The 22,570-nt window shown below is 61.4% G+C and overlaps 1 protein-coding gene across 2 annotated transcripts in view; it reads right to left on the reverse strand.

The window, feature by feature from the left end:
* Window positions 1-10,997: 10,997 nt before the first annotated feature.
* SKI (SKI proto-oncogene) overlaps window positions 10,998-22,570 on the reverse strand; it is a 63,435-nt gene continuing 51,862 nt past the window's right edge. The window contains exons 2-7 of one of the 2 annotated variants that reach the window (XM_081055080.1): window positions 17,636-17,758; window positions 17,423-17,538; window positions 16,456-16,718; window positions 16,055-16,353; window positions 14,597-14,827; window positions 10,998-14,245 (exon numbers count right to left, since the gene is read on the reverse strand). In XM_081055080.1, the coding sequence (XP_080911206.1) occupies window positions 14,057-14,245; window positions 14,597-14,827; window positions 16,055-16,353; window positions 16,456-16,718; window positions 17,423-17,538; window positions 17,636-17,758 (1,221 nt within the window). In that variant the 3' untranslated portion in view covers window positions 10,998-14,056. Of the gene's footprint in view, window positions 14,246-14,596; window positions 14,828-16,054; window positions 16,719-17,422; window positions 17,539-17,635; window positions 17,759-22,570 lie in introns of both variants that reach the window. The other variant, XM_081055079.1, reaches the window with a different exon arrangement.

Here is a 22,570-nt window from a genome sequence, read left to right on the forward strand (position 1 = left end):
CATCTGCCCCACCGTCTCCCCAGGGTGAATCCCCAGCCACTGGGTCCTGCAGCAAAGCTGGCCCAGCTGACCCCCCAGCCTCCTCCACAGCCCAGTGCCTTGGTGGGGCTCAGGGGCTCTGCGAGAGGGTGGGAAGTCGACCAAGACGCAGTGAGTAGGTGACTGGTTTTCGGGAAACATGTTGCATGTTTGCACGGAGACTTTTCAGATTTTACAGCCACCTCTGAAACAGCCACAGGGAGCGAGGCTGGCGGGATGCGGGTTGGGAGCTGCCAGGGAGGCCTGTGGGCAGCCAGACATGTGGCCAGTACAGACCGGGGGTGGGGGGCGGGGCTGGTGGTGGGACCGTTGTTTGTCACTCCCTCTACCCATGGGCTCCACAGCAACAATGGGGCAGCTACCCTTCGGCGTCCAGGGCACTTCAAACTAAACACACCCCAAACTGAGTTCCTGCTTGTCCCCGCCCGGCTCCTCCTGCTCAGCTGGTGACACCAAAATGTCCTTCAGGCTGAGATCTTTGTCACCTGCCTGCTTTCTCTTGCCTGCTGGGGTCCAATCAGCAAGTCTCCTAAGCTCATCCCCGGCTGGAGCCCCTCTCGCCACACACCTCGCGGAACCTGACCCCTGACAATCTCTTCTTCGCACAGCAAGTGTCCTGTCACACCCAAGTCATGACCAGGACCTCAAGGCCAACCAGAGCTGGCCCCCCACTTGTGCCCTCGTCTTCTACTCCCATTCTCTCCGTTCTAGCCACAGGGGCCCCTGGACTCCTGCCTCAAGTCTCTGGGCGTGCCCTGCTCTCTGCCAGGGCTGCTCGGCGCCCAGGAGGCCTTCCTCGGCCCCCTCACCCACCCCCAGTGACACTTCCTATTCCCTCCCTGCTTCACCTTCCCTCCTTTGCGCACGTCACGAGTCAGCATGCCTCCCACTTCACTTACTTGTCTTGTTCATCATCTCCCGAAGGCAGACGTTTGCTCACTAGTGCAGCCTCAGCACTTAGCCCAGCGTGGGCCCTAGAGGAGGCCCACCTCTGTTGGATGAACAGTGGATCAGGCACCTGCTCTGTGCCAGGCAGTGGGGGTGACACTGGAGACAGACAAGGCCAAGGAGGTGAGGCAGGGAGGACTGACAGGTGAAGAGGTGGAAGGATGGGTGTAAGGGTGGCTGGATGGATGGATGAATAGAGTGGATGGGGGCTGGTGGGTGGTGGGTGGATGGATAGATGGGTGTGTGGGTGGGTAGGTGAGTAGATGGAGGGAAGAGTGGAGTACTGGCTGGATGAGGACATGGACAGGCAGACAGATGGGGGATGGCCAGGCAGCTGGATGAGTGGGTAATGGATATAATTATGAGGGATGGAGAAAAGGTTTGTCTTCAGAAGGTAGGTTCACATGACACAGTTGGGTTCTTATTTTGAAGGCAAAAGGCAGCAGATGAGGAAAAGACCCCTGTCACAGCCTGAGAACCTTTCCCACGCATCTCTGGCAGCTGCTCATTACTTTGCCCTTCCTGCTTTTCTCGTAGTAGGTTTCACACCCAGTTTTCCCTTAAGACGAATGAACAAGTGGCCTCGATACCCCCTCAGAACCCAGGACCCAGAGGGCCAGCTTTCCGAGCTGGGGCAGGCCACTGTGGGAGCTGAGATGAAAGCCAGGGAGACAAAGGGCATCCAGAACCTCCATGACTGGGAACTTGTAATTCTGAGCCTGAGGTGTGTGGCGACAGCAAGCTGCGTGGGCCAGCCTTTTTTTTTTTTTTTTTTTTTTTTTTGGTTCCATCATCTCAAATGGGCACAGATACTGCCGGCCTGGTTCAGCAGACTTCTGCCTCTGATTGTCCATTAGGAGACGATGGACTGCCAGTGGCCGGCAGTGAGTCCCCAGAAAGGGCCCGTCTGTGGGAACCACTGACTCCTGTGTCACAGTGCTTAGGCCCCAGGAGGTAGGGGACTCCGTCCTTCCCCAAGCACAGTGGAGGCAAAGGGGGAGCTATGGGACCAAGCCCCCTCCGAGGGTGTGGCAAGAGGGGCCGGGCCTAGGGCGCAGGCGAAAGGCTCTGCAAAATCTCGTGCCCTGGTCTGCCCCCAAGATTCCGCAAATCGCTCTGCAGTTCTTTCTTCTCTTCAAGATGAAACCACATTTCTGTTGAAAGAAAAACAATAAAAATAATGTTTCCGTTTTGGAAAAAGAAAGTGCTGGGAACAGAGGCAGCTGCTGTGTCTTCCAGCGTCAGGAGGCGTCCTTGGGCACTTAATTCTAAGTCAGCGCCGCTGTTTAGTCACAAAGGAAGGAAGTCCAGAGTCGAGGCCTCACGCTGCCGTGGGCCTCCCTGGTGGCAGGGTGGGGGTGTGCCCACACTGGGCTCCTTGTCGGCACGGAGCTAAGCGAGCTTCTCAGTAGTGGCGTCTCTGCACACACACAACCTGGAAACCCCCTACTTTCCAGTCATCAAAGCAAATCCGAGTGTCGGTCCAGGCAGGACTCTCAACCGGCACTTCCCGGTGGGCCGTGTTTGTGCAGGACCGGGGTTCTGGGGTGAAGGTGGGCTGTCCCCTACAGCACCCAATCCCCAGCCTCTGCCAGTCCTCTGTGAGTGAGGGAGCGTGCCCGAGGGAGCTGGCCCGTGAACTTCAGCTGATGGACAGCAGGCTTTTTTTTTTTTTTTTTTTTTTTTTTTTTTAAGGAGGGCGCAGCTCACAGTGGCCCATGTGGGGATTGAACCAGCAACCTTGGTGTTATTAGCACCACACTATAAGCAACTGAGCCAACTGGCCACCCTGGCCAGCAGCCTTTTCAGGGGCCAAAGCCCCTGGGACTTATCTGGACTTCTGCTGAGGGTGTGGAGAGTGCTAGGTGCGGTCCGGCATCAGAAGCAGGCGTTCCCGCCCCCACCAGACCCCCAGTCCTCGCACTGTCTTGCAGGCAAATCCCGAATTCTCAAAAAAAGAACAAAAAGACAGACATGGTCATGGCCATCAAGTCTGACAGGTAATGGTCTCGAGAGAGGCTGTGTCCAGCCTGGACCACCACAGCAGGGGCAATAAGGTGGCTGGCTGCAAGCCAGGTGGGGCCTCACCTGGAAACTGCTCCCCAGGCTCGGCCCCCACAGCTCCCATGTCCCTCCACCCTGGCTCCTGGATCCGTGGAGACCCCAGAGGCAGCAAGGCCCAGTCCCAAGCCAGTGCCTGGCCACCGCCCTGTCTGCCAGTTCACTTGGCCAGCAGCTGGCCCAGAGAGCCCTGGGGCATAGAGGTCAAGCCATCCTCTCTGGTGGCGCTGACCTCTGGGGCAGAGTGCTGAGGCGTGGTGAACATCAGGGTGCTGAGGCCAGGGACGCAGTGGTCCCTGCAACTCCCCTCTGGAACTCTGAGCACTGGAACCCGTCCTGGTAGGTGGGGCCACAACAGGTAGGCAGTGGTCCCTGCTCCCAGAATTGGGCAGGGCAGTGTCAGGGCTATCCCTGGGCCTGGGGCCCTGGCCGTGTGGCCATCTGATGACCAGCACAGCCAGCCTCCTCCAGGATTGGGCAGGGGCTCATCTTCCTTCCAAGTCTGCATGCCAGAGAGAGAGAGACAGACAGACAGACAGAGAGAGGTGGGGGCACCTGCCCCTCTGCCCGGCCACCTCCCAGCAGGGCCTAGGCCTTGGCAAGAATAACCTTTCAGACTACCCAGCGACCGGCCCTGTGGTCAGCACCAAACAGAGCCCGCCCTGTCTGTGCCCACTCTCCCACCGGGCCCTGCCTGGCACAGGCAGCTCCTCCCAGAATCCTTTCCCACTGGCTGGCGGGTCACCCAGGACACTCCTCAGGGAGGCCTCTCTTTGCAGCCTGGGCTGGCTGCCTGGTCTCGGTGCCAGGAGGGTGGTAAGGCCAGCTGTGTGGGGCACCCCCCTCTCCCAGGCAGGGCTTCCTAGAGGGTGTCCTGGTTCCTGTGCGGCCTGGCCCCTGCCGGCTCACTGCCGGCCAGAGGCAGCCCTCAGCACCCTGGGAACCTTCAGTCTTAGGGGAGTGTTAGCGGGAATCACCGGGCCTGTTCCAGCAAGACCACTGCCGGGCTAACAACTCAGCACCGGGAACAGACACAGCTGCCCAGGGCCTGCCCTTTCCTGCTCCTGTCCCCTTAGGGCAGGGGACAGCCACTGAGGGCCAGCCCAAGGCCTCTCAGATGGAAGAGACAGAGCAGGTACAGGGCACCTTGGGAGCTAGGTGGGGGCCTGAGCAGGTGGGGAGGGCCTGTTCTGGGCCCCTTGCCCATTGGCCCTGGGTAACCCAGGGGCCCAAGCCCCAGGCCCAGGACTGCTGCAGTCCTTCAGCAAGCCAGGGTGGCTGGGGGCGTGAGTGGGCTAGGCAGTGACCCAAACTGCAGATCTTGGTTACTGGTCCTGGTGCTCGAGGAGCAGGCAGGTCACCCCCACTGCTATGGACAGGGACATTTTCTGACGGAGACTATAAATAAGGCTGTCATCATTCGCCAGGCAGCCTGGCAGGGCACGCCAGATGTGCCAGGCTCAGACACCAGGCTAGCCTTCCCCACCCCCCATGTGGCCCCGGGACAATGACACCCCTAAAAACTCTGGATACCCCTCTTCCCAGTAACTCTGCCCAGGGATTCTGAGAACTGTCAGCCAGCCAGCTGACCCCTGGACAACCAGAGAGGAAACCAGGACAAGGTGTCCCTGCAAATGCTGCTCCAGAGCCCAACGGGGTGGAAGCCAGTCTGTGGGGCCAACCTCCTGGGCAGCCTAGGAGGCATGGGAGGGGTGCTACCCAGCCCTCCTCAACCCTCCCTGCAGCACAGGGGCTGACCACATGCCGTGGCAGCCTCAAGGACCTCTGCACCAGGCCCAGGTGGGGATGGCCCTCCGGGGTGTCTCATCCTGGCTGCAAATCCGTAGAGAGCACCCCTCTCAAGGACACCACTGGAAAAGAAGGCAAAGGTGGAGCAGAAACTGGGCAGGAGCCTTCGGGGGGGATGCCTGGACAGTGGTGGGAGCGCACCTGGAACACTGCATAGGGCCTGACCAGGAAAGAACCTGCTAGAGAGCCAGGGGTGGGGTGGAGTGGGGCTTGAGGCCAGGAGTGGGGTGCCGGGCCTGCTGTGTGCTGGTGGAGGAGGGCAGGAGGGGGCCAGGGACGAGAGAAACCAGAGGCAAGTCAGGGCCAGGCCTGGCTGATGCCTGGGGAGGGGTAGGTGGGGTCCCAAGTGGTGGACAGCTAGCTCAGGGAGAAGCAGGGTGTGTGCATTAGGGGGTCACCACGCCGACGAACTGGAGGAGGAAAGGAGGAAGCATTTCTAAAGGGGGAGCAGGTCACCGTCCCCATCTGGCCTTCTGTGGTTTTGAGGTGTCCTGTAGCTGCATCCTGCACCTCCATCCCCCCTCCAAACCAGGGCCCCGGCAGCATCCCCAGGTTCCCAGCCCAGCCACCAGTGGCCAGGGCAGTGGGGCTCAGAGAGAAGAGCAGCTGGGGGCCACGGAGTTGCCCCGAGAGGAGGTGTGCCCCCCACCTTCCCCGCACGCCACGCCAGGCCCAGCCGTAACTTGGTTCAAGTCTGAGCCTGCCGGCTCCACTAGGGAGGGACAGGGCCCAGCGCCTCTGAGGAGCTTGTTGGGGATCTGGCCGCAGGAGCGCGTTCCAGGGCTCAGGGGGCGGCAGGGTCTTAGAGGATGGTGTTTTCCTCCGGATTTGCCATAAAATGGGGACGGGACCCTAGAGACAAGACATCCACGCAGGTCGAGAGGGAACCTTCTGGGGAGGGCGGATTCGGACCCTGGGGTCCGCCGCCCCTACCCGCACTCGGCCGGCAGGGAGCTGCAGTTCTGGCCTCTGCGGCCGCCCAGGGTCGCTCTGGAGCCTCCCACCCCCCAATACCCCGCCCTACCCCATCCCCTCTACCCCCGGCCACCAGGCGCTTTGACTCCGGACACCTGGTTACGTCGGCGTCCTCCCCCCGCAGGAACAAATGATCGGAGCGCTCGGGACCCCCATCCTAGCCCCAGCTCATCGCGCCCACAAAACGCCCGCCCTCAAGGGACCCCCCCACCCGCCCCGCCCCCACGCAGAGGTGGGAAGGGTTAACCGCATTCCTGACGCAGGGGGCGCTTCCTGCCGACCCCTCCTTCCTGAGGGCCACGCCCCCGCTGGGCCCCCGCCTACGTTCCAACTAGGGGGCCCCGCCCGCATCGCTCCGCCCCCAGCCGGCAGGAGCCAGGTCCCGCCCCTCGGGGGATGGCGAGGGGAGGACGAGGGCCCGCAGCTGTGGGGGTGTCGCGCGGCCACACCCCCGGCGCCCCGCGCAGGCGTGGAGACGGCAGTCCGGGCGGGGCGGGCGCTCCCGAAGGGCCGCCCCGGGGGCCCCACCTCCACTCCTGCCGGAAGCCCCCCGCCCACCAGCCGCCGGGGTCCCGGGCGGCGGCCTGCTGTTCAGACGGAGCGCTGCGCCCCCGCACCGACGCCGGGGCGGGGGCGGGGAAGCGAAACCGGGCGGGGGCGCGGGGCTGAGTCGGGCTTTCCGCGGGGCGGCGGGGGCGGCAGCTGCGCGGTCCTCCCCCCGCCGCCCCCCACCACACACGCCGGCGCTGGGACGCTTCCTGCCCGCACTGCCCGACCCCGCCGATCCGGGAGGCGACTCCTCGGAAGGAGCGGGCCACTCAGCCCCCCACTGAGGGCGGGGCCTCCCTGGGGGGCGGTCCGCCCCCGGCTCCGGGCACCGCCCGCGGGGCGCGCTCCCTCCGGTGACTCACCGCCCCGCGACGCCCACTCCCCGCCTGACTCACTGGGATCCTGCGCCGCGTGGAGGGGCCCGTGCCGGGTGCACCTCCGGCTCGTGCCCCGCGCCCCCGTCGGTTCCTTAGGCCTGCGGGGAGGGGTGGTCTCCAACGTCCGCCGTCCTGGACTCGGTCGGGAACAGGGACCGTGTGGAAAGCAGCAAAGGGGCCCGGGCTACCCCCAGAAGGGTCTGGCAGGAGCCCGCCCGGCAGGGGTGGGCGCAGGCGGCGGGACAGCGTACCCTCCTGCCCGGCTTCCTGCCAGGCCAGAAGGACCAGCGAGTCGAGTGTTTTGGAATCAGCACTAGAACTCCTGCGAGGTTTTCTGCCCCTGCCCTTCCCCCTGAGTTTTCTGCTACCGGCCTTCTGCCCCCTGGAGCACAGGGATGGAGTGAGGGCGGGAGCCTAACCTGCATCGGAGGGGAGGGGGCTCCATGGGAGAGGGCTCCATGGCCCTCTGCCCTGGGTACCCCTGCCCACTGCCAACCCCAAGCTTAGGGATGCAGGATGGGTAAGGGAAGGCCCATGCCTGATGGGGGTGCCTGCAGGGGAAACCACCACACATTGTCAGTCGTAGAGAAGACCAGACCAGGGTGGCCATTCTGCGGCCTGAGGAGTCCCAAGCAGCTGGGCCCCCAAGCTCTCAGGCCTGTCCCAGCGAGCCTCTGCCTTCCTGCCTGGGGAAGCAGGCGTGGGGGGAAGGCAGATGGTCCACCAGCGCCAGGGGTCAGTGACACCAGCAGACCACACCCACTGCAGCCCTCCTCACACCCACCCCCTGGCGTCTGGACCAACAACCTCGCTCCCCAGCCCACAGCAGTCCTCCCCAGGCCGGGCAGGGAACCTCCTCCCCAAACCACCAGAGCCTTTTCTGGGACTGTTTTTTCTTAGAAACAAGAAGTCAGAGTGTGAGCCACACACACCCATCGGGTCGAGGCCCCGCCAAGGGCAGGTGGGTGGGGTTTGGCCCTCGCGGGAACTCGCCACCCTGCCTTGCACCGCCAGTGCCAAAGTGGAGAGGCATGGAGGAGGCCGGTCTGCCTCTGGAGCAGCACCTGGGCTGGGCTGCCTGGGTGGCAGCCCCTGCACTGGGGTCAGTGCTCCCCTGTTGGTGCCATTTCAGTGAGTTGGGCACAGCATGTGCAGGAGGTGTCCTGCTGCTGGGCCTCATTGCACCCCTCCCAGAACCCAGCCCTGCAGCCCAGGTGTGTCCTTGCACACGTGCGTATGCTCACGTGCACACTGCAGCAGACACCGGCCTCCCAAGGCCAGGAGACCCCTGCCCCAGAAGAGGGCCCCTGCCCCTCCCAAGGCCAGGAGACCCCTGCCCCTGTCCCTCCCATTCCTGACTCCTCTGGCCCTGCCATCCCCTCTGAGGACCTGGGTCCCGTCCCAGCCCCTTCCTCTCATCCAGTGGAGCCCCCAGGCCCCACCCCCATTCAGTGGGCAGGGAGAGGGTCTGCTGCCCTCTCTGGCTCCCAGGTTGGCATCTGTCCTGGTGGTCCCACTGTGAGCTGCTGTGGCCAGGAGCCCCATAGAGGGGCATGGTGGACACAAAACAACATGAACTTAAGGGGCCTGGGAGCAGCTGCCAAACCCAGCCCCCAGACCCTTTGGCAGATTCAGGGAGAGTCGCCCAGTGACCCCACCCCACCCACTTTGGCTTTGGAGCATATGAAGTATACACCTTCCTTGGGGGAACGGGGCCTTCTAATGACTATTTGCCCTCACGCCATCCCTGGCTGTGGACCTGGGGGCCGCGCCGGGATGGACTACGGAGCCTGGAGTTGCTGTGGAGCACGATGGCCAGGCCAGGGAGTCTGTGCTCACTGGAGTTGGCCCAGCCTGGCACGGTCTCCACCAGGAGCCTGGCCGGGGCCAACTGACAGGAAAGGCCAGAGGGTTCTGAGTGTGGGGGAGGAGGAGCATGCTGGGGAAGGAAAGGGGACAGCGGGGGGCAACATGGAGGGTTTGGGAGAACATGGAGGGTGGGCCGAGATGGGGGACATGAAGGGGGATGGGGTGGGCACATATACACGTGCAGGCTTATTTGCACACAAGCATGTGCATGCCAAGGCCACGCCCATGCCCCTCCCGGTAAACATGGGACCTGGACATGGCCTCCTCTCTGGGCTTGTTCCCAGGGCTGCAGCTCGGTGTTGGGGGGCGTTGCTGGGCACTGGGGCCCCTTCTCCTGCCTTCCCCTCCCAGCCCTGCCTGGGTTTAGAGCTGGACTCAGGTGGCCCTGGCCATGTACCCTCTGATGGGGGACTCATGGGGATGGGAACCTGAAGGGGACCTCAAGTTGCCCCTTTCACAAGGTGCCCTGTCCCCGGAAGTTTTTGGAACAGACCTCTGTGGCAGCAGGAGGGACCTGGGAGAGAGCTTGGGCCAAGCTTCCTGCCCACAAGGGCTGCCAGGCCAGGCATGGAGTAGGAAGGCCCCACCCCAGCAACGCCGGACACCTGCCCGGCGCAGGACGCTCCAAAGACAAGCCAGGCCGGCTCCACCTGCCTGTCCACCCCCTGCAGTGGGGCCATCTGCTCCAGGGCTGGGAGCCTCGGCCCCCGCGGTCCCCAGCCCCTGGCACAGGCCTGGGCACAGATGGCTGTGTGCGTGAGGCCTGCAGGGCATACGTCATCAATACATGGGGGGCCAAGGCTGGCAGGTACCCAGGCCCCAAAAGTTCTGTCCCAGGCCTGGCAATGGGTAGGGCAGACAGGAAGGTGCAGGGCTGCTGTCCCCAGAGCACAGTGGGTTTCTGTGGGGAGGGTCTGCGATCCCATTCAAGCCCCAGTTTCACATCCTGCTGGGGTCACAGCCATACCCTTTCATGAGGGCACAGACTGTCCTAGGGGCCAGGCCCCATTTTCCCTACGGGATCCCCATGTCCCTGTAAGTGGTGGTCACCCAGGTCACCTACGTGTGGCCCGAGCCCTGGCCAGGCCTTCTGGGACCACCAGTTTCCCAGAGGCCTGGTGGGGGGCCTGGGATTGTCATGAACCGCCTTGGTCTGACTCAGGCCAGCTTGTCTCCTCTTGGCCAGCAAAGAGTGATCCTGTGACAGGACAGGCAGAAGCGAGGGAGGGGGCCAGGGAGGGGCTCTGTGCCGGCTGGGTGGGTGGGGTGGAGGCTGAGGGCCCCACGAAGGGCCGGCCAGGGAGGGGAGGGTGGGCTGTGCAGCTGTTGGGTACATGGGCAGGCGGCTTCCTCTTTCCACCAGGGCATGCCTGGCATCCGGCTCCATGATAAGGGCAGAGTTCTCGGCCTGCAGTCAACCCCTGACCACAGGGTGGTGGCTGGGGGCCTGGGGGCCAGGCTGTGGCTCTGGGGACGACCGACTGGAGGAGGAGCAGACCCCAAGATGGAGACAGGCAGGCACAGCTGAGCACGGGGCAAGGGCGGAGCCCTGGCTGCTGATGACTGAAGCAGAAGTGAAAGCTGGAGTGGGGGTTATGCAGGGACAGAGGGACATGAGTGGGTTCCCAGGAACACCACCCTGAGCTCACTTCACCCCCAGGCCTGTGGTGCCAGCAGGGGAGGGCCAGAGAGTGGCCAGTGCTGGAGCCTGGCTGGGGCTCAGGGCCCAGGCTCTGGGAAGACGAGGCCAGGCTGTGGGACAGCCCATGGTCCCCCGAGGCCCTGGCCAGTGTGGCCCAGGGTTGGAGAGGCAGGGTCATCTGTGTTCTCCGACTTAGGAATACCAGGGAGGGGGTTTGTCCCACACTGACTTTCTCTCCCTGGCCCTTCAGAATGGCTTTGGGAAGGGGGTTCTGAGGCCAGGTGACCCATCTTGTCTGCCCTGGATTGGGGGTGCCCAGAGCCCTTTAATGCTGTAGGTTTATACCATGTTTCCCCCAAAATAAGATAGGGTCTTATTAATCTTTGCTCCAAAAGACGCATTAGGGCTTATTTTATATTACAAGCATCCTGAAAAATCATGCTAGGGCTTATTTTCCGGTTAGGTCTCATTTTTGGGGAAACACGATACTACGAGGGGCCACAGCTCAGCGTGACCTAGGAGTACAGAGGGCACCCCAGCCAGGGAGCTGCCCACCCATGTCCTTCGTCCACTTGGGGTCAGTGGAGACTGAAGGTTCTCCTGGTCTGACTGGCAGAAAGACGCCCCCTTTCCTCCCCTGGGCTGAGGCCCGGATGGCGCCCAGGGGGAGGGGAAGGAGCCTGGGAGAGAAGGGGGCTGCGGGGTGGCCCAAGTATGGCGGCCGTGGTACTCTCAAAGTCCTTTATTGTACAATGCCATCTGTGTGGGGGTGGGGTGCCAAAGGACGAACGGGTACAGAGCGAAGTAGATAAATATGCCAAGCTTTTTCTCTTTTTCTCTTTAAATCAGGCATTTATAAACAGGAGAGCATACATTAATTACATAAAAATAGTTCTCCGATAGTAGAGTAAGTCATATTGTCATTAGCAGCAGCGAAGGAGAGAACGGGCCGCGATGCAGACGCTCCTGGCGGGTACAAGGTAGAGCTGTGTTTTTTTCCTTAACTGAAAAAAAATGTCGTTTGTGACTCCTGGCTCTGAGCAAGCACAAGCCGCCGCCCCAGCCTCCAGCCTGGTGGGGCGGCGGGAGGGGCGGGAGGCCCACGCAGAGGCGGGCGGGCGGCGTGTCCTTCCTCAGTTACAAACAACCCAGAAAACAAGACAACTGCCAGGTGAGAAAGGGTTTCTGAAGAAGGAGCCACCACACACACGTGTGATAGTATAAGGGAGTATTTACAGGGCGACACTTGCACACCGGCGAGTTCCACACGAAAAGCAGAGTATTCTGTGTATGAGTTAGCTGCTCCCGAGATGTGTTATTGCTGTTGTTTTTTTTCCCTTCGTTAAGTCTTCTTTCAGCATAGAAATAATGAGTAATTAAACTGAATACACAATCATTTCGGTAGTGGGTGTCACACACAGGGAGGCGACAGCCTGCAGGATGGATCCCTTTCCTCCCTTCTGGAACCATCTGAGCTGCAGCTGCACCCACAGGACACAGGTCTCGGGCGTGGGGCCGGCCTGGGCCTGCAGAGTGGAGCTGCACCCCAAGGATGGAAGTGGCCGGGGGTCCCCCCCTCCACCTGGGGAGCTGCCCAGAGAGGCCCAGCTGCTGGTGAAGGGAGCACACCTTGTCTGATTCCCACCCCACTGGCTCCGAGGGCCTCAGGAAGGGCAGGCCTGAGTGGGACAAGGCCTTTCCAGGGCCTCGTCTTCTAAGCTCTAGGGGACAAGCTGCCACTGCATATCCAGCTCTTCCCGACATTTGGGGACAAAGCCAGCTAGTGGAGGCATGGACCTGATTGATGGCAGAGACATGCAGGTGACCGGAGAGGACAGTTCAAGGGTAAGGAGAGACGGTGCCCTCACACACACCTTAGAAAAGTTTATCTTCCTCTGGAGCCTGGAAACTCAGAAGCAACCAGGGTAACCTGGGCGGCTTTGGGGACAAGTCCCAGGGCCTCTGTTCTCACTGTGACTTTCAGACTTGGCAAAGCACAGCCACACAGAAGCACACCGACACACTTAAAGCTTTGCTCCAACTAAACCATTTAGTTTCCCTTAAAGAAATGACTGAAAAAAACACAACTCTGGAAAAACAAGGCTGAGCACAGCATTCTGAGTGTTGCATAACACAACCGACCCTTACACGACACGGTAATAATGCCCATCGGTGGATATACGTATGGCAGGTTAAAAACTCCATCCATGCATACAGATTTAATAACTGCAAAAGAAAAACAAAAGCAAAAAAACACAAAAACCCAAACAAACGCTGCATATACATGATGTCCCTTTTGCATTGCACTTTAGAAGGGGGTCCAGCAGCCCCTGGCCCCCCCAGTAAACCAAGGCAAAACCCTGCAGAGGATGTCGCACCCATGTCTCCGGCGACCGTCTGCGCCTGCACCGGCCGGCTCCGCCTCCGTGTGCGTGCGGCTGCGCGGTGTTAGAACGGTCTCAGGCGAATTCCCGTAGGATATTATGTAAATAAATACCGCCGCTTCAGGGTGGGTAGTGCCTCTTGTCTACTGGGAAATCATGTTCAAGCTTGGGCATAAGAAACCTTATACAATTTGCATAAACAGTCGCGAGTAAACGAGATTATTTGGAATAAATGCAAGTAACTTTTTTTGATAGTGGCAGATTCAATCGCTACTGAAGACGGGTATTTGGGGGTAAAAAGACGAGTCAGGATTTGCTGTACAAGATGCTGGAAGGCACAGAACTACCCCCCGAAGTTCAGTTTTTGCATTTTCGTTTTCCCTTGTTCAACCAAGCACCAGAGGGGTTTCCAAACGCTCGAGCACTGAGGATGTGACCTGCTCTAGAGATCGGTTTGCAATATTTGAAGAGTAAAAACCTCAGTTAACTGGGGAATAAAAAGAGAAGGGAAAAATTTTGACAAAGTGCAGTTCTAAATATACGTTTAAATGAACAAACAAACAAAAAGAAAAAGTGAAATAATGCTGTTTTGTTCCAATGCTGCAGCCTCAGTCCCAAGATGAAAGAGCGCTGTTTGCTCAGCTAAGGGGTCGCCGTGGTCAAGCGGCACGGACCATCTTCTGTCACCTCCCCGACAGATGGTGGATGGTGGCCATGGGCGCAGGTGCAGCGTTTCTGAACACACCTGTTGACGGCGACGGGGCGGCGCGGCGGGCGGGCGTAAGGCGGCAGTGTTCAGGCTCACCGCGCGCACGGCGCTTTCTTTGCTCTTCCCGGCGGCAGCACAGGAGACCTGGGTCCATGTCGCTGAAAAAATAGACTCTGGAGAAAAACCTTTCCTGTCCTCATGCAGCCGTGGGCGCAGATGAGCTGTGATGGCTTCGCGGGACCAGGCAGCTGCCACCCCAGCTCCCTTACTGGGTCCTCGGATGGCGTCATGTGTTGGTGGGGCTTTTAAAAGTTAGTCATTAAAAAACGTGTTGACTTTTTCCGAATATCAAGTCTCCTTATTGGTTTTAAATAGCTTATAACAAAAGTGTAATGTTAGAATGTTCCAGCAAGCAGAGGCCAGACACAGCCACCGAGCTGGCCTTAATTCCGGCTGCAGCTGCGGACCCCGCTTGCGCACGTGAACTTGGCCAGTAGAAAATTTTGCAGTGGATTCCAAAAGTATGTGGTTCCAAACACTCGCTTGGTTGTAGGCACAGTTAAGACGTTGTGCTATATGGACCGGAAAGAGGGCAGGCCCCACGACACACGCAGAGCCTCCAGCTGGCGGCTGGCGTGGCACCGCCATCCTCTCCCCTCGGTGTCCGCACCGGGGCAGCAGGCAGTGGGTCCGGCTAGGGCTCCAGCTCAGCCGCGCTCTCGCTGCCTGCAGCCTCCGGACGGGGCCGCGGCCACAGCTGCTCCTGCAGCTCCTTCACCACCTTCTCCAGATGTTCGCGGGCCTCGCGCTCACGCAGCAGGTCTGCCCGCAGCTGCTCGCGGTCGGCCTCCGCGTGTTGCAGCTTTACCTGCAGGTCCTCGATCTGCAAGGACACCGTGTGTCAGCAGCGTCCCACCCTCCTACACCCACATGCCACCTGGCCCAACCCTGCCTGCCAGGACGCAGGCTGCTGGTGAGAGCGCCCAGTGACCAAGGCCTGGGAGAGAGTCTGGACGCGCTCCTGCCACCAGCCCAACATGCTGAGTCCGAGAGGTGGGCGTTCCCCAAACCCAAGGGCATTAGCCTCGGGTGCCCACTGCCCAGGCCAGGACCCTGGGCCATCAGTGAGGCCGTGCTCACTGCCCGTGCTCCCGGACCCTTGCTGGCAGGGCAGCCAAGACTTCCCAGCCACATAGCTCTGTCCCCCGGCTCGCCTGCACTGGGCCCTGCGTACCTGGGCCGAGTACTTGGCGCGCAGGCGGCCGGCCTCGCAGCCCTTGTCGCACACCCGGACCTGCCGCGCCTGCTCCAGCTCCCGCTTCAGGCGCAGCCGGGCCTCATTGGCCTCTTTCATCTTCTTCTCGTTCTCCGCGCGGAGGCGCTCGATCTCCTTCCGTAGGTTACGCTTCGCCTCCGTGGCTTCCCGCAGCTTCTCCTTCTTTGCCACGCGCAGGAACTCCAACTCCTGGGACACCAGAATCGGGGTCACCACCTTGCCCCCACCTCTCCAGCCGCAGCCGACCAGATGACAGGTAGCTGGCACACGCCCTCCCCCAGCCGCTCTGGGCCCCCATGGCAGTCACAACTTTGGGAGGCGCCCCACACCAGGGCTCCCCTCTGCCTTCACACGCCTCCTACCCTCCCGGCACTCTGACGCGACCCCACAAGGTCCCACGTCCTAGGGCTTCTTCTGCTCCCACTCCACGGGCTGCGGTGCCCTCGCCATCACCTACTTGTGGGCTTGGTGTGTGATGGGGTCGGAGGCTGCAGGGTGGCCGCCCAAGCCCCCTCCTCCAAAAGCCCCCTCTGTGCCTAGCCCCGTAGGACTTCCTCTCAGCCAAGGGTTCACTCGGGCTTCTGGTGGCCTCAGGCATCTTGCCAAGGGCCCTGGGTTCCCCAAGCAGCCAGATGGAGACAACCCCCTCCCACGTCCTTCTGCAGCTCCTTATCAGTGACTCAACCCCTGCAAACAAGCTTATGAATATGCATGTGGGAAGTCACACCTCCAACCAGAACCAGGAGGAGGGGAGGTCCTGTGCCAGTGCCTAATGCCTGAAATACACTTAGGGGAGGGTGGCGGGGTTGTGTTGTGCGAGCAGCCCACGTGTGAAGCTGTTCCCCCCTAAGCTGCTAGACGCTAGCAGAGGTGTGAATCCAGTTGACACCAGGGCCTATGAGGCCCGGCAGGCCACAAAGCCTCGAGTGAAGGCCCCACCCTCCTGGAGGCCTGGGAACTCAGCCTTCCCCACTTGACAGAAAAGAAACTGGAAAGGTGGTGTCCGGAGACTGGCTGCAGCTCCAGGACCTGCTGGTGGCCCCACTGTCCTGCTCAGGGTGAGAAGGAGGTGGAGGTGGGGCCCAGAGAGCTTCAAACCACCAGCTTCCTCTTTAAAAGAAAGCAGTCACATCTGTGGAATCATCTAGAATGTGGTGTGCAGGGAAGAGCGGTGGTGTGTGCAAGGGTGTGTACGTGTTTCTGGAGCTTTGTCCTTCCCCAGCCAGGCTCGAGGGCGGACGCCCTGCCCCGCGTGGCACACTCGCTGCTGGGAGGCCTGAGGGCACCCCATTCCAGAGCCACAGGCTTAGGAAGTGAGCCCTTCACAGCGCACCTGGAGGAGCGGAGGGGCGGGCGCCCGGGCTCCCCCCAGCGCAGCAAGGCGCGGCCAGGCTCGGGCGGGCAGGCGGCACTCACCTGGTGCAGGCTGCGCTTGGCCTGGAGCGCGGCGCTCAGCTTCTCCTCCTGCTTCACTCGCATCTTCACCACCTCGTGCAGGAACTTCTCTTTGGCCTCCTTGGTGTCAAGGCCGCCCTCCAGAGCCTGCCGCAGGTGCTCCAGCTCGGCCTCCAGCCCCCCGCTCGGGGCCTCGGCGGGGGCGGCGTCGGGGGCGGTGGGCGGGGCGTGCGGGGCGTGCGCCCCTGGGGAGCTCAGGTCCTTGGCAGAGCTGGATGAGGTAAAGGACGGCGAGGAGAGCGAGGAGAGGGAGGAGGTGACTGCGGAGACAGACAGCGCGCAGGTTACCAGGCGCTCCCGCAGCAGCTCGGCCCCCAGGAAGGGCTGGCCCGGGGCAGGCGGCAGGACCGCGGGACACGCACATTCCTCCCTGCTCTCCACTTCCAGCTCGGCCTCCGAGTCCTTGTCGTCCTCTGGGGCAGCTGTGGGCACCGGCGTCTCTGAGGCCCCGGGCGGGTCCACCGTGAGCTTCCGCTTTCTGGGCTGGATGCAGGTGGCCAGGGGCTCAGGGCCCCGGGTCACAACGGTGGCACACGGCGGGCTGCTCACGACCTTCTGCTGGGCCGGCGGGGCCAGGGCCACATTGGGGGCCACACCCGTCTCGAAGCTCTTGTACGAGTAAAAGCTGCAGGGGCGCAGGCACACTGGGGCTGCAGGCGTCCGCTCCACCCCCACACACGCCCCCCTCCGCCTACACTCAGCTGGGACAGTCACCCATGGAATGTGTGAAGGAGACACTAGCCAGGGACCGTAGGAAGCTGGAACACTGATGCTGGCCACCATGTCCACGATGGGCCATACCCAACCGAGAAGGCACAGCCAATTCCTGATGTCACAGAAAGTTCTAGATGTGCTCACCCTGATGCCCACGAAAAAGACCAAAACTCGCAACGGCCTTGACCTAGCAGTTGGGGCCTGGGCATGTGGCCTACAAATCACATGCACACAGACGCCCATGATAATTCCAACGTGAGGCAGGTCCCACTGCCACGCAGCCCATGGTGACTCTGGTGGTAGTAGGTTGCGGGAGCGTCTGTAACAGGCGTTAGGTGCAGGCCTGAGAGTCATAAAACGCTGCCACGCACGCAGGCGTTCCACTGTCTGCCACAGGTACGCAGCATTCTGCACTCGGGCCATGGGGCAGAGCCCCGGCAGTTTGCTGTGAGCAGCATGACCAGTGGCACCAGTACCCAGATTCCCAGACGCTCCCAAACCACTGGTTTGAAAACACCTTTCCGGTCAGCTTAGTAAAGGAGCTGATAAGCACTGACACTGCGGCAGAAGAGTCCAACTCCGCCCAACTGGACCCCAAGCGTAGCAGGCACTCACCTGTCTCGAATCAGGGCTGGGAGGTGCGAGGAGAGTTCTTTGTCACTCGTAGAAACTGCAGGGGACCAGGGTCGGAAGGCTGAGAGGCGTTGGCGAGGGTGAACACAGCCGAGGCTCTGTCGGGAGAGGTGCCAGTGTCAGAGGCCCCTGACCCCGCCCCCGCCGGCCCTGGCCCCGCCCCCGGACGCCCTGCCACCCTGCCGGCCGCAGAACCTTGCTGGAGGAGGGGGCCAGGGTCCGCAGCCAGCCGGGCTGTTTGTCCTTCTCAGAAGACGCAGGGTGTTGGGAGGGAGCATCATCGGTTTTTCTTATGGAGACTGGGGGCTCGGAGGAGACCTGCAAGTGACACAAAAGTTCCCATTGGCACCCCTGGCAGCGTCTACGCCCTGGGTAGGGTCTCCCAGCCAGCAGACTCAGCCATGCACCACGCAACACATGTCCAGTGCCCTGTGGACCCTGACCCACATGTGGGATCAACCGGGCATCGCCAATGCTCAGGGAGTGGGGCCAGTACCCACAATCACCCCACAACTGCAGAGGCCCTGAGGGTGCCAAGGACGCGAGTAGGTTCTCAGTCGGGACTTTAGGGGACTGGCTCTCACCACAGCCCTGAGTATGTGCTAACTGGTGACGAACCAGCTGGCAGGAGCCGAGGACCCTCTGAGAGTCAGTTCAGAGGAGCCCCTACCTCCCTGTGCCCAGCAACCAGACTGGGACGGGGCAGCCCCTAGTGAGGGGGCAGGCTCGCTGGCCAAGTGTGGGGCCCTCCCCAGGGCAGCCCAGAGCTTTCCAGGGATGTCCCCCAGCATCTTTCAAAGTTCTGGATTTCACCAAATAGAACTAATTTTGAAAACTGCTTCTGCGCCGGAGGCAGCTGCACTGTGGGGTGGGATGTGGTGGCCCTCTGGGATGACCCCAGCCCAAGGAAAGGTTTCCAAAATAAAGGAGCCCCTTTCCAATGGGTGAGCTGAGCTTTACGAGAAGTCCTTCACATTTCCTCAGTCTCACTGTGTGACGCCGGGGTCGGAGTGAGCTCCTGGGCGAGAATGAATGAGAGTCAGCTACCCGAACCGACTGCGTTTCCCAGGGACGCGTGGTCTCTTCCTGGAAAGGGCACGGTCATTGGAAGATGGATGGTGCCCCGTCCCCCTGGCTGGGATCAGAGCAGAAACTACAAGGGGCCTGGCTATGTCCAAGAGGCCCCAGGACACGCAGGGCAGCTGGCCAGGGCACAGCCACACATTTAGGGTGCAGGGCCACCGGGACAATGCTCAGTCACTCCCCAGGTCTGACCTGGGGAGGAGAGGATGGGGGTAGCCTTCCCACTTCCAGGGACACTAGAGAAAATACCATCTCACAGAACTTGCCCTGAGGGGGCAAGTGCTTCCTGGGGGGTGGGGGTGCAGGGGGGGCAAGTGGTCAGTTAAGGCACCCCGTTCGCCAGGGTTGTCACTATGAAACAAGAGACATGGGACAGACTGAACCCTGGGCAGGGGGGCCCGTGGACTGAGGGCTCCACGGGAAGGTCCCATCCAGGCCATGGAACGAGTGAGCCAGCGTGTGTGTGTGCACGCGCGTGCATGGGGCCTGTACCCCCCAACCTTCTGCCCCGGGATAGCCATGGGTCCTGTAGCTCCTCTCGGGACAAACGGGCAGGGGCGGGGGCCGGCAAGCCTCACCCCAGAAAGCGTGCAGCCCTCAGGTCCCAGGGAAGACAACGACCCCGGACACACAAGACCAGCAGGATGCACTGGCCTTGGTCCCCACACAGAAGTGGCTGCCCTGATGGCCTGCAGCCCCACAGCTGAGCTAAGTGTGCGCCCAGTTCCTCGAGGATGTTTCAGAGGTGAACCCACAGAGAGTTGTGAAGACCATCGTTTAGGAAAGACAGAGCCACTCCATGTTGTTTGCTAGCGGAGACGAGTCCCAGTTACGGCCGGCAGTAACTGCTGGCAGGCCCAACCTCTGCCTGCACTGTCTGGACCCTCCCGCCAAAGCGCAGACTGGGTGGGGGTCGGTTATGCGGCAAGGGTGGGGCTTCCTGTCTAAGCAGATAGGATACGGGAGGAAACAACCTGGGTTCTCACAAGAGAAAAGCCACAGGCTCGTCGCCAGCTGCTGCTGGTTCCAAAACACCTCGGGGAAACTTGTAGAGGGCGTCACATGATTTGGACTGCAGGGTGGGCCACCCCACCTTGCAGGGGGCCCATAGGCCGAAGCGCCACCCACATGGTAGGGGGTGGGACAGGGCACGCCCTCAGGGACCTGTTAAGGGGCTCTGCATGGACACAGCACTCAAACCCGTCCTGTTAGTTCTGGAGAAAGGACCAGAGGCCCCCCTGCTCCAGCAGATAGGGACATGTGCTGCCCTAAGCGCTGCTCTGAGGGGCTAAACTCAGCCGTCACTCTGGCCCGCTCACACTGGCCACTGTGGCTTGGAGACCAGGAGGGAGGTGCTGGCCCAGGAGCACGCGCCCAAGTGGAAGCCTAGTGGCCCCACTGCAGCCACTGCCATGAAAGTGTCCCTGTGCCCAAAGCAGGTGGTCCTGGCAGACTGCAACCCCACAAAGGAGACTACACTTGGGTCCCTGAACATCCTGCCAAAGGGCAGGCCCCAGGCCAGGCCAGGGCAGCAGCACCTGCCTCCCCCAGGGGCACCAGACCTGGGGGAGGGTCAAACAGCCCCTGGGGGGGCCTGACATGGTTGATGAGGGGCCAGAGCCACTGTCTGAGGAACCCGTTCCAGAGGAAGTAACACCGTCTGTCCAGCTGACGAAGCCTGGGGTGAGGCTGCGGAGGGACACAGGACAGGAGGGTGGCCAGGTCTCGGGGACAGCCAGTACAGTACTCGCACCCATGCTGGCCCAAAACTACAGGCACAGGGTCAAGGGCGGGAGGAGGGCTGAGACGGGGTGGGGGGAGGGGGTGCCCCAGCGGGAGCTGCTGGGCAGACCACGTGGGACACAGAGCAGAATTCCCATCCACTTACCCAGACCCAAGATCACGCAGAGCCAAACATGGCTCCATGGGGAGCACAGCGGGCCAGCCCCACGGCCACCGGAGTGGCCCCATGGCCCCGTGGTTCAGGTCAGGACTGGGCCTTCAGAGGCCAGCTCGGCCATGTGAGGCCTTGGTGGGCCCATTCCCTCACAGGCCCGTTCAGAGATGCCAGGAAGGAGGGCAGGGCGGGCAGAACCCAGGGCAGCCCCCAGGCAGGATAAGCCATCCCCCTGGTTCTCAGGACACCTTGAAACCTCATTAATGCCTCATTATGCCTCATTAAACGCCAAACAATGGTCCCCAGACCAAAACTCTTTTCCTCTAACTACCAATGCGGTACCGATGGTCCCTGCCTCGAAATTTCCAACATAGGGGTTTGAATCAGCCTTTGCAGAGAGGGATCATTCCCCCCAAATCAAAACAAGATGCCACCGGACACAGCCCATATCCACTGAGAGTCAAAGGGCCCTGCGTCCTGCAGCACCCAGGCCTGGTTTAGCAGCACCGGGATGACGACATGGGCCCCAAAGAAGTTTCCCGTGACACTTACGGTTGAAGACACTGCACCACGTGGGGTGAACGTCTGCAAGAACAGGTAATTCCTACCAGCCATGGCTCAGCTACTTCCTTTTGACTGACCAAGAGACCAGCCGACAGGCCTCAGAGAGAAGGTGTCGGTGCTAGAAGGAGACAGGGCCAGGCCGGGGAGAGGCCATCGTCATGTCCCAGCGGTGGTGGTGGGGGAGGCCCCTGGGTCCCAGACAGAAGCAGCGCTGCCTGGGCAGCTGGGCCTGAGGCAGAGCCCATGGGACTGAGGGCTGGGTTAGCACTGTCCAAGTAACCAGGACCCAGGGGCATGGGAGCCCTCACAAAGGCCCAGTCGCCAGAGGGTCCCCAGGCAGGGGACGGGGTCCCCGGTGCACACCCTCCACAGCGTGGGTGACCACTTCCTGATTTTCGTTCATCAGCAAACAAAGGACCCACCCAGTGGGTGGCCATTGTAGAAATCCATTCCTGAGGTGTATACTTCACCTGAGGCGCTGCTGCTGGCCTCCAAAAGGTTCTTCACCCTGGTGGCTAACACACAGCGAGGCCAAAATGCAGCGTGGAAATGCCAGACCAAGAAGCCGGCAGAGGCCGCATGCCAACCACTGTCCCGCCACGGCCACGCCTGCCCAGGTGTCAGTGGTGGTACGTGCTGCAGGAGGCCCTAGAGAAGCGCCCGGAGTGAAGGCGGCACAAGTCCTCCACCAAAGCAATGGCGCAAATGGGAGTAGAGCACCTTCTCGGGTAGCTGCAGTCATCACTCGTTAGAGGACAGCACTGGCCTGGGAGCCAGCCCTATGAGCAGCACAGTATGTGTCCACCGGCCCCTCTGGGAAAGCTGTGTGATGCCAAGAAGATCATCAGCCTCCCACGGAAGCAGCTTCATTTCTGGACACCTGACCACCACGGAGCAGGCATGAGCTCCATGACATCGACCCGAGAAACCACGTCTGGACTTCAGAGATGTGAGCAAGGCCAGCAGGATCCCCAACATGTATGTGCTACGCTGCATAACACACCCGCCCTGCACACCTCCATCAGCAATCCCGCACCCTTCCCTATCACCTCCTCCATCAGCAATCCCGCACCCCTCCAGCACCTCCTCCATCACATCCCGCACCCTTCCCTATCACCTCCTCCGTCACTTCCCGCACCCTTCCCTATCATGACCTCCATCACTTCCCGCACCCTTCCCTATGACCTCCTCCGTCACTTCCTGCACCCCTCCAGCACCTCCTCCGTCACTTCCTGCACCCCTCCAGCACCTCCATCAGCTCTCCTGCATCCCTCCATCACTTCCTGCACCCCTCCATCAACTCTCCCGCACCATCTCCTACAAGGTCGCAGCCAATGAGGAGGAACACGCTGTGGAGAACCGCCAGCCTCAGATCTGACTCTGAGCAGCTGCTCACCCACACAGCATCTGCACCATGTCTGTGGGCACACAAAGTCAAACAGTGGAGACAGACTTCCACATCAAAGGCATGGGCAGGCTGTGCTAGGAGCAGTGGGGAGCGGCCCAGGCTGTTCTGATTTGTAGAAAGAATCTGGGAAGTGCCAGGGTTGACACGGGGGAACAGTACCCACGTGTGCTGCACAGGA

Source organism: Rhinolophus hipposideros, assembly GCF_964194185.1.
Source record: "Rhinolophus hipposideros genome assembly, chromosome: 8".
In the NCBI taxonomy this organism is placed as follows: Eukaryota; Metazoa; Chordata; class Mammalia; order Chiroptera; family Rhinolophidae; genus Rhinolophus; species Rhinolophus hipposideros.